The sequence below is a fragment of the Rhinolophus hipposideros genome (genome assembly GCF_964194185.1).
Source record: "Rhinolophus hipposideros genome assembly, chromosome: 14".
Taxonomy (NCBI): Eukaryota; Metazoa; Chordata; class Mammalia; order Chiroptera; family Rhinolophidae; genus Rhinolophus; species Rhinolophus hipposideros.
This window is the reverse complement of record NC_138060.1, coordinates 36,759,461-36,769,979: the sequence shown is the minus strand read 5'-3', so window position 1 is coordinate 36,769,979 and position 10,519 is coordinate 36,759,461. Positions and strand designations below refer to the sequence as shown.

The 10,519-nt window shown below is 38.9% G+C and overlaps 1 protein-coding gene across 1 annotated transcript in view; it reads left to right on the top strand.

Moving 5' to 3' along the window:
- Nucleotides 1-1,259: 1,259 nt before the first annotated feature.
- The window catches only part of COL6A6 (collagen type VI alpha 6 chain), an 87,190-nt gene continuing 77,930 nt past the window's right edge, over nt 1,260-10,519 (top strand). Inside the window, exons 1-5 of the mRNA XM_081071585.1 lie at nt 1,260-1,338; nt 3,737-4,333; nt 5,653-6,273; nt 7,361-7,921; nt 8,709-9,266. Coding sequence (XP_080927711.1) covers nt 1,278-1,338; nt 3,737-4,333; nt 5,653-6,273; nt 7,361-7,921; nt 8,709-9,266 — 2,398 coding nt within the window. The 5' untranslated portion in view covers nt 1,260-1,277. The remainder of the gene's footprint in view (nt 1,339-3,736; nt 4,334-5,652; nt 6,274-7,360; nt 7,922-8,708; nt 9,267-10,519) is intronic.

Below are 10,519 nucleotides of genomic sequence, written 5' to 3'. Positions count from 1 at the left end.
AGAATTTATTATTGTTATACACATTAGTTAAAAAAATGTACATATGGTATGATATGGTTTTTACTTTGGGCAATCCACTTTGGGACCAAAGTTCCTCCAAAATGAAAGGGTTAGACTAGAGAACAAAAAAAAACAACCTCGTAAGAGCCCCTTCCAGCTTACTGATTACCTCTAGAATAGGGTTGATAAATTGACTTACCACCTGAAAAGTTTATCTCATCTAGTCTTCTTATGAAGGAATAAAACAGAGTCCCAAATTCCAGAATGTCAGAGGGACAATGAAGTAGGTTAGGAAACAGGTGGAATTTCTCATGGCACAGGTCCCTTTTTTGAAGGGGTGAAATATGAAGCACTAGGAGCCTGCCTGACAAAGAGTGAGAAAACCAAATATTGCAAATACAGGTTTGAATAAAAGTTAAGTAAGAAACAGACACTAGTTTATTAATATGGATCAATTCATTTCTTCATTCAATGGATGAATGGGTGACTGAATGAAACTAATCTGCTTAATTAAAATATTTAGTTTCTATATCTTTATTGTTTCATTCTATGAAATGAATGATTCAAGGTTGTTGAAATGCCTTAGAATTGGAAAACCCTTACCTCCTGCTTTTCTAGATAGTTAGAAGCAAAGTAGTACTAATTGCGTCATTCTGAGAAGCAAGACATCGTATGGAATATGAAGGATCACTACTTAGTTTTTGTCTTCTCTCAAATTTAAGAATGAAGGGAAATGGTTACCTTTCTAATTATGTAGGAAAGGGAATAATTATTTTTAATTAACCACATCTAGAAATACTGCTCAAATATGAAATATACCTATGTGTTCATGATGGAGAAATCACGAAATCAGGGCTTAGATTGTGTCCCAAAAACAAGCTCTGAATTGTTTTGGCAATGAGTAGACGGAGGGTGACACTTGGGTATAGGAAAAATGACTAATAGGAACACATAATATTGTTGGGGCTAGAATGCTTCTGGCTACCTCTACTGACAATCTAAAATCTTGTGTTTCCATAGGGCCTGGGGATGAGGAGAAACTTATGATTCTCTAAATGTTGATGGTTCACTTTTCTCTAAGACATTTCACATATCAGAAGTTCAGGGAACCTCAAAAATTCCTTGTCCTTTGTTGCACCCAATTTATTACATAATTTTGTCTACTCTTATGTGTGTGAGCATTGTTTCTCAAATAATATCCGTGACAATTTTAGATGTTTTTTTGTTTTCTCTCTTCAGATTTCAAGTTGGAGTCTTTTTCAGGTCATAATAGGAAAATGCTGCTGATTTTGTTCCTCGTAATAATTTGCTCCCATGTTTCTGTGAACCAAGATTCTGGTAAGGAAAAATAAGGGAAAGAATTCTTTAATTTTCATTTTGGAAAATAGATAATACATGATTTTGACCTACTTAAAAGTTGAGTTTTATTTCATTTTGTTTTGGTTTTGATATTGGTAAGGGTAGGGTGGTAACTCAATTTCTTTTTCTTGTCACCCTCTGTTCCTTGGGAGATCATTTTTTTTCTGGACTTTATTCCTTGATAATAATAGAAAGATATTAAAGCTGTTATTTTGTCCTCAGTTTCAACCCCTTTTAGGTCTTCTGGGAGGTTACATAAATTTATGTCTCTTAATATTAGGTTCAGGCTTGGAAAATTTGGAATATCTCTTCCTAATTTGTGCCAAAACATTATCTTGGTTAAGAATTCAGATTTTGCTCCAATTTAAACTGTTTGCTTATTGTAAAGAAAGTGCTTTTATTCTGAAGAGAAAACACCATAACTGTCTGTTGCCTGTCAGCATTCTACAAGTATGTCCAGCGGACTTGAAGTCAAAATACTGGCCTACCTTACATTGCCTCTACCACCTCTTAAATAATTAGTTCTTATACTGTTACTTCGTGTTCTGGGCCACCTACATTAAGTTTTACAGCTTTCTCAGGAACTCTGACCTTGGTAGCAAGTTTTCTGAAGAAATAAACTAAGACTTTGTCCTGCAAACGTCTTCCTTTGATGTTTCATTGGGCCAGATATTTTTTTAAAAAGGCCACACTTTTTCCCCAATTGTTCCATGGTTCAGACATAGTTATGGGCCTTATCAGAACCTGAATCTGGCTCACAGGCTGGTTGTCTACATTTCCTTTCTCCACACAAGATGCAAAGGTTTATCCATGAATAGAAAGGTCACTTTTGGTCACAAGTCAAGCCATCCTGACAGTCTTTGTAGGGGTTCCAGCCTTCTCTTGGAGGAAGATATTGATTCACCCTCACTTATATCTTCCCATGGGATGCTGCTGGCTATATGATCATCAAACTTGTTGAAATTAGATTATTTAGAAGAAAAGAAAGAATGATTTTATCCACTATGCCTTGATCAAACTGCTATAAAAAGAATGAATAGCATGCAGGGTGCCAAAGTTGGTTTCCTAACATTTGTAGACAGGAAAAGATTGATGTTATTATAATTTCATTAGAATTTATCTATTAATCAATTAAGATAATCAGAATCTCAGAGTGAAGCAAGATCTTAGATATTTTCTCATTGAATCTATTCATTTTAAAGGTGAGTCTACTGAGGCTCAAATATGTTAAATGGCTTGACAGAGCAGGTAGAATTAGTTGGTAACAAAGTCAGGAGTTCCATTACTTGTTCAATTACACTGTGTTTTCTTAAATACACACCATCTAGACATACGCAGACATTTCCCTTCCCCAGACAAGGAATGGATCTTATACTAAAGTGGTGAGAGCTCTGACTTCAAACCTAACCAGCAGACCACCAACAAACAACATTTTGTGCTTGAACCCAGTGATTCTCTATCACATAAAACTGTAATTCTGCATACCCAGCATTGAATCTGACATTGAATAAAGCCTTCAAATTTCAGCAAAGTATTGCATTCCTATATAAAAATTATATTTTTAATAGAACCTAAGATCAAAATCCTTTTCCTAACTTACGGTTTACTGGCTTCTATCAAATTTTATGTATGTGAGAGTAAATTTACCAATTATAATGCTCCCTCATATGATTCACCAAAAATTTTTATAAATAACTTTAAAATAGATGAAGGCAATCCCATGTCCTTATATTTGGGTATTTTATAAACTTAATCAATTTGACACTTTGGCATTAAAAAAATCAGTATGTTGTAGTTGACATTCATTATTGTTCAGCTTCAGCTTCTTTACATTGTTTTGTATACCTGAAACTAATAAAAATAATAATTAAAAAAAAATCAATGTGTTTATAAGTTAATGAGATGGCTTGTTGGAGAGCTTAAACTGGAATCACAATGAAAGATTATCTTTCAGATGTCTCCATTCAAACAAATCTGAAGCAGTTTAATTCTCAATTAAATTTTTTATCCTCTGGATATAAATTGAGGTCAAATTCTGAAAGAAAAAAATACAAGGGGGAACTATCCACTAAGTGTATAAAAACCCAGGATTTTTTACTTCTCTAAATTTCGCTATTTCTAATTAACTAATCCCTTGCAAAAGAGATGCTTCATTTTGTAATCAGTTTAAATGAGAGGGTGTCTAAAAGAATCAGCCCAAGAAACAAATTTTTTATTTTTTTCTTGACAGGATGAGTAATTTCAGGCTATTTTCAGTTCATTGGGCAGGTATTAAAAACATAGATAAAAGATGAAAGTTTTCCCCATATGGTTGACATTAAACATGGTAGTAAATTTTTAAAGTTTATGCTTTGTTTTTCTTTGTGTATGGTTTTAGGCCCTGAGTTTGCAGATGTCGTGTTTCTGGTGGACAGCTCTGATCACCTGGGAGTGAAGTCCTTCCCTTTTGTGAAAACATTTATCAACAAAATGATCACCAGTCTCCCCATAGAGGCCAACAAATACCGCGTGGCCCTGGCCCAATACAGCGACAAGCTCCATAGTGAATTCCAGCTGAACACCTTCAAGAGCAGGAACCCCATGTTGAACCACCTCAAGAAGAACTTCTCATTCATGGGTGGCTCCCTGCGCATAGGAAACGCTCTCCACGAGGCTCACAGGACCTATTTCTCAGGACGCGCCAACGGGAGAGACAAGAAATTGTTTCCCCCGATTTTGGTGGTCCTGGCTTCAGCCGAGTCCGAGGATGAGGTAGAAGAGGCTTCCAAGGCCCTGCGGAAAGACGGGGTGAGAATCATCTCCGTGGGGCTGCAGAAAGCTTCTGAGGAGAACCTGAAGGCCATGGCCACGAATCAGTTTCATTTCCACCTTCGATCTGTCAGAGACCTCAGCACGTTTTCCCAGAACATGACGCAGATCATCAAGGATGTGGTTCAGTACAAGGAAGGAGCAGCTGATGATATGGTTGTCCAAGGTAGGCTTAAGGGGCTCATATAGAAATGATGATAAAATGCTTTGGACAAATGAATATGGAGAAAGGATTGAGACTCTGTGAACATCCCTTTCCTCAAAAGCTGGATTGAATTTTCAGGTGTTAAATACCTGTGTGTTCAAAAGGGCCCAATGAGTGCAGCCATTTTAAATCTAGTGAACTCCACAAGCCTTGGTTTTCCATGTTTTAACCATCCTGCATGTTATTTATAGGCCTCTTAAAATTCATGGATGCCTTCTCCCTGCTACCAGCTTGTCTCTCTCTGAGCTATTTCTCCGGACTTTATTTGCTATGTAGTTTTATTACTGGTTCATATAAAAAGGTAATTTTTTTTCTGAAAGAAACCCTTGACTACTGAAGTCACATAATGTAACCACAGAATGTTAGAGCTGAAAACAACTTCAGGTAGTCCAAACGCTCGATTGTGAAGGGAGGAACTTGCAGGTATCCTTAGAGGTAACATGGCCTGGCCCAGGGCCAGGATGCAGCTTGAAGTCACGTTTCGATTCCCAGATCCATGTAATTTGGGCCCCATGCCACCTCCCTTCCTGATTCTCTGTTCTGAATTCACTCCCCTGTGTTGTGTTCCACCTCCAACCTCCTGTTCTGGTCTGTCCCCTTGTACTATTCTCTTAACTAACAAGAAAGGCCAAGAGTTTATGAATATCATTCAAGTGAGGAGCAGGAGAGAACCAGTAAAAAAACAATTTGCTCAAAGTATACAAGTCCAAATAAATAACATAGGAAATTCCCATTATTTCTGGTTACATCAATTTGAATGACATGACATATATAATTATCTATTGTTGCTAAAGAATGCTTTTCTTGTGGTAATCTGTAAAAATATGAATCCTATTACTAGCATCTTCCCCAAATAAAATAATGAAAAATGTAGTTGCTATGCTATTACCATCCCTTAGGTATATTTGGACTATAACTGCTGATTTTAACGGTGATGATGCTTAAATGATTTTAATATATAATAGTTGCTGCTGTTCATTTAATGAGTTATGCACCAGGCTCCATGCTAATCACATTATCTCATTTAATCCCCAAAGCAACTCTATGAGATAAATATTATTATCTCCATTTTACAAATGAGGATATTGAAGCTGGGTGTTTAGCTAAGATCTAATAGTTGAACCCAGGACCCTCCGATCTCGGCTTCATAATCATTTTGTATACCTCCTTCTTTAAGTGCATAATCAAGCTCTGGTAGATGTTCTCCATGCCTTCTAATGCTGAGCAGAGATGCTGAACCTCCCATTCAAATTGTGCTTTCTCATTCTTTGCCCTCACAGTTTGCCAAGGCACTTCTGTGGCTGATGTTGTATTCCTGTTGGATGTGTCCATCAATGGCAGCCAGGAGAACTTGGACTATCTTAAAGAATTCCTAGAAGAAAGTGTTTCTGCTCTTGACATAAAGGAAAACTGCATGAGGATTGGCCTAGTAGCTTACAGCAGTGAGATAAAGGTGATAAATTCACTGAACAGGGGCATAAATAAGTCAGAGGTTCTCCAGTATATACAGAACCTCTCTCCCCTGGCTGGGGAGGCTTACACTGGAGCTGCCATCGAACAGATCAGGAAGGAAGTCTTCAGGGCACAGAATGGCAGTCGGAAGAATCAGGGGGTGCCCCAGATTGCGGTGTTGGTGACCCACCGACCATCGGAAGACAACGTGACCAAGCCAGCCATTGACCTCCGGCGCCAGGGCGTGACCATCTTCACCATGGGCATAGAGGGGGCCAGCGACACCCAGCTGGAAAAGATAGCATCACACCCCAGTGAGCAGTATGTCTCCAAACTGGAGACCTTCTCCCACCTGGCCGCTCACAACCAGACATTTCTAAAGAAACTGCGGAAACAAATAACGCACACAGTCTCTGTCTTTTCTGAACAGACTGAAACTCTCAAATCTGGTAAAGACTTTTGCTGAGAGAAAAATTATTCAGATTCTTTTTCTTTTTTCTTGTCTTTTAGGTATTATATTTACCAAAGGGATTGGTGGAGTACAAGGTGGAGAGCGAGAATACACTCCTAATTTTTTACTCTAGCTTGATCACATGAAATGTAACTTGGGGGGGATATAAGCTATTGAGGTATTGTAATGGGGAAAAGGGATTTCTCTTTTTTCCTATTTTGAACAGCTTTAATTGGATTCTTTGTTATTTATAAACACCCCAGAATACCATCCTTTGCTATTTTTCTTCCCCTCACTTATTTCTTTCTCTTCTTTGCCTTTCACGTTCACCTGCTCTTTCCTTTGTTTCTTTTTGTAATTTTCTCTCCTTTTTTTTCTTTCCTCATCCCCAAATTCCATTTTAGAGAATGAATAGGAAGCATGATTTGGATTGAGGACAGAATAATTAATTTGTCTAGTATCTGTGAGTTGAGAGAGTAATGTATTTTATATATTATATGTGCACATGTATGCTACATAAATGTGTGTATGTACACATATAAGTATATATGTACATATTGTTCAACAAATATTTATAACATGTTTACTATGAAAGTGTCATGGCCCTACACAAATAAGGCCACTGACAATACTGTTAGTTTTAGTAATTGACTCAGAGTGGATGAAGAGCAAATAATTTGTTCAAGATTTCAAAAAAGAGAACATATGTCCACAATATTCAGTTAAAAACCTGTGTGTCACAACACACGAACTGACTTTTTGTGAAGTAGTTATTCACTAACGAAAGAAATGACTTGTACAAAGCCTCTTCAAGTTTTCTTTCTAATTTTTATTATATCCAGATTTATCCTGATTCATGGCAGAGAGTTATGCAAATAGTCTAAAACTGTGAGAAGAAATTCATTTGGCCCAACTGAAGCTAAGATTCCCCTATGTTAAGCTAGCAGAGTGTGTTTTTTTACACCTAGAACCTGTTTACCATTTTTCTGTCTGAAAAGGCTCATATTTGTTCTTCTTCCTATCTGCTCCCATTTCTTCTTCACACTTATCCCAATGCTACACTCAGCTTCTCTGTTCCATTTTAGGTTGTGTGGACACTGAAGAAGCAGACATCTATCTGCTCATTGATGGCTCTGGAAGCCCTCAGGCCACAGACTTCCAAGAAATGAAGACCTTCCTGTCACAGGTCGTAAGGATGTTCAACATTGCTCCCCAAAAGGTGCGGGTTGGGGCCGTTCAGTACGCTGACAGCTGGGACTTGGAATTTGAGATCAGTAAATACACTAACAAGCATGATTTGGTAAAGGCCATTGAGAACATCAGGCAGATGGGTGGGAGTACAAACACAGGTGCAGCCCTGAATTTCACACTAGGGCTGTTGCAAAAAGCAAAGAAGCAGCGAGGAAACAGAGTGCCATGTCATCTTATTGTCCTGACAAATGGCATGTCCAAGGATAGCATCTTGGAGCCTGCTACCAGACTGAGAGAAGAGCTCATCCGTGTTTATGCCATCGGGGTCAAGGAGGCCAACCAATCCCAGCTGCAAGAAATTGCCGGCGAGGAGAAGAGGGCGTACTACGTACATGACTTTGATGCTTTGAAAGACATAAGAAACCAAGTGGTTCAAGAAATCTGTACCGAAGAAGGTAGGAAAATGGCGGCTTTACCTTTGTACTTCAGCTCACAAATTGCCTTCCTGCAACATTTGACAATGCAGGTTTAGAGAAACAACATAAACTTCCAAGTTGAGACTTCTTGACTTGTGTAGCTGTGTTTATTTCCAGAACAAAACTGAGGGCCCATTATTTTGCTGCTCTATAGCTGAAAGCATAAAAATGTTTGGAGGCATTTTCCCTAATAAGTATTAATAAGCTTCTTCCCACAAATCCCTGCTCGTACAGATACCTGATTAGACACTGCATATGATCAAATGGTTTCTGATTTTAAGGAGTTCTTCAGGTTTATTTAAATTTGTTTTCAATAAAACTTGTATGAAATCTTTTAGAGCTGTATCAGTAGTTTTCAAACAGGGGCATTCTGTCCCCTCAGGGGACACTTGGCAATGTCTAGAGACATTTTCAGTTGTCATAACTAAGGGAGTGCTAGTGGCTTCTAACAGGAAGAAGTCAGACTGCTAAACATTCTACAGTACCCTATAGTGCATGGACTACCCTCCACAACAAAAATCACCTGGCTCAAAATGTCAGTAGTGCCGAGGGTGAGAAACCGAGTTATATATTAAGGGAAATTACTAAATAACAGAACAGTCTCACTTTTATTGCCTCCAATGCTTTATTTGCCTGCTAACAATTCTTACCAAGCACACACTTCACTTCAATGTAGAATTATGTGTGTTTTGGATTTTCCTGTTCACTCCTAATTTTGTTTTACACGAAGCCAACTTGAGTAAACATCTCACTTTCTCCCATGCAGCCTGCAAAGAGATGCAAGCTGACATCATGTTTCTGGTGGACAGTTCTGGCAGTATAGGACCTGAAAACTTCATCAAAATGAAAACATTTATGAAAAACCTGGTGAACAAAACTCAGATTGGGGCAGATCGGGTGCAAGTTGGTGTAGTCCAGTTCAGCAACATCAATAAGGAAGAGTTTCAGCTCAACAAATATATGTTCCAAAGCGAGATTTCAGAGGCAATAGACCAAATGCTGTACATTGGAGACACCACATTGACTGGTAGTGCCCTGACCTTTGTGTCTCAGTACTTCAGCTCCACCAAGGGGGCCCGGCCCAATGTCAGGAAGTTTCTCATCCTCATCACGGATGGTGAAGCTCAAGACATAGTCAAGGACCCAGCAGTGGCACTTCGGCAAGAAGGAGTGATTATCTACTCTGTGGGGGTATTTGGTGCCAACGTCACCCAGCTGGAGGAGATCAGCGGGAGGCCGGATATGGTTTTTTATGTTGAGAATTTTGACATTCTGCAGCACATTGGAGATGATCTTGTCTTTGGAATATGCAGCCCCCGTGAAGGTAGGCTTGGGCATACCCACTAGTGGGACTGTCCAAACAGCATGTATCCATTGTTAGTCATTATTTCTTGAATTAAGTCAACTGCTATTTGAATATTGTCAACGTTTTGTTTAATTGAAATGTTTAGCCAAGTGGCTTTTGACCTACATATACAATGCAACTGTCCTCAACAGAACTGTTGAAGTAAACAGTCAGTAAGGGACAATTTTGGTCCACTTTGGTTCTTTCCCTTTTGTAAACAAATAGCACTAGGGCGATGAGGCATCCATTTAAGAAAAGTGGTATCAGAGTGGGTCTTAGGTCTGGCTCCCTAGAGGCAGAAGTTGAGGCAGGGATTCTTATGGAAGTGGTTTACTGAAGAGGTGTTTTCAGAAGGGGAGCAAGGAATGTGGGACAGGACCTGGGTAGGAGCTAAGCAAGAAGGTGAGCTTAGCTGGAGTGTAGCTTCAACATGATCCCATGGGAAATGTTAGAACATGAATTATACCACAGAATTTGTGCCACCTCGAGGCAAAGGGCCCAGCCTCATATAACCTGAGTCCTTGAGCTATGTGTGGGCTGCCAAGATAGGCAATAGAGGGCAAAGGTAGTTCCCCTTTGACTTACATCCATTCTCTGTTAGTTTTATAGTTTTTAAAAACTATTACTTGTATAAAACGAGATAATGTTTGTGAAAACTTCTAAGGAACTAATTTATACTGTGACTCACCAGGCTTGATGACAGAAGCATTCTGAAAAATATCGATGAAGGAGATGGTCTTAATGGAGTTTTGATTGAAGGGAGGAAATTGTTCTGTTATTCAAATAACAGTTCTATTCAACTCCCATGAGATGGTTTGGTGACCATGATCTGTGTTTTGTGGAAAGAGGAATACACTTGTATTGTATTTCCTAGTAATTCCACCCGGAACAAATCTGAATTCTTTGAAGGGTGCTCAACCCTGAACCGTTTACCCCCAGGCCCCCAAGTAATCCAAGCAGGCTCCCCAGGGGAGCTGAAGGCCAGAGGGACATAGTTTCTTCTTTAGTGTAACCAGCACGTAAAGGAAAAATTCCACATTTTTTTCTTCCTGTGTAGGGAAAAACCCAGTTCTTTCATATTTTGTGTTTCATTCCTGTTATCTCCTTTACTGTTCACATCACACACTTCACTTCTGACACTTCTGGTCACCAAATGTATGAAGGTTTTTTTTTTCCCCCACACCAATAAGCAATTCTTAGATATCTTCAGGGTGTCCAGGAATTCAACTCAG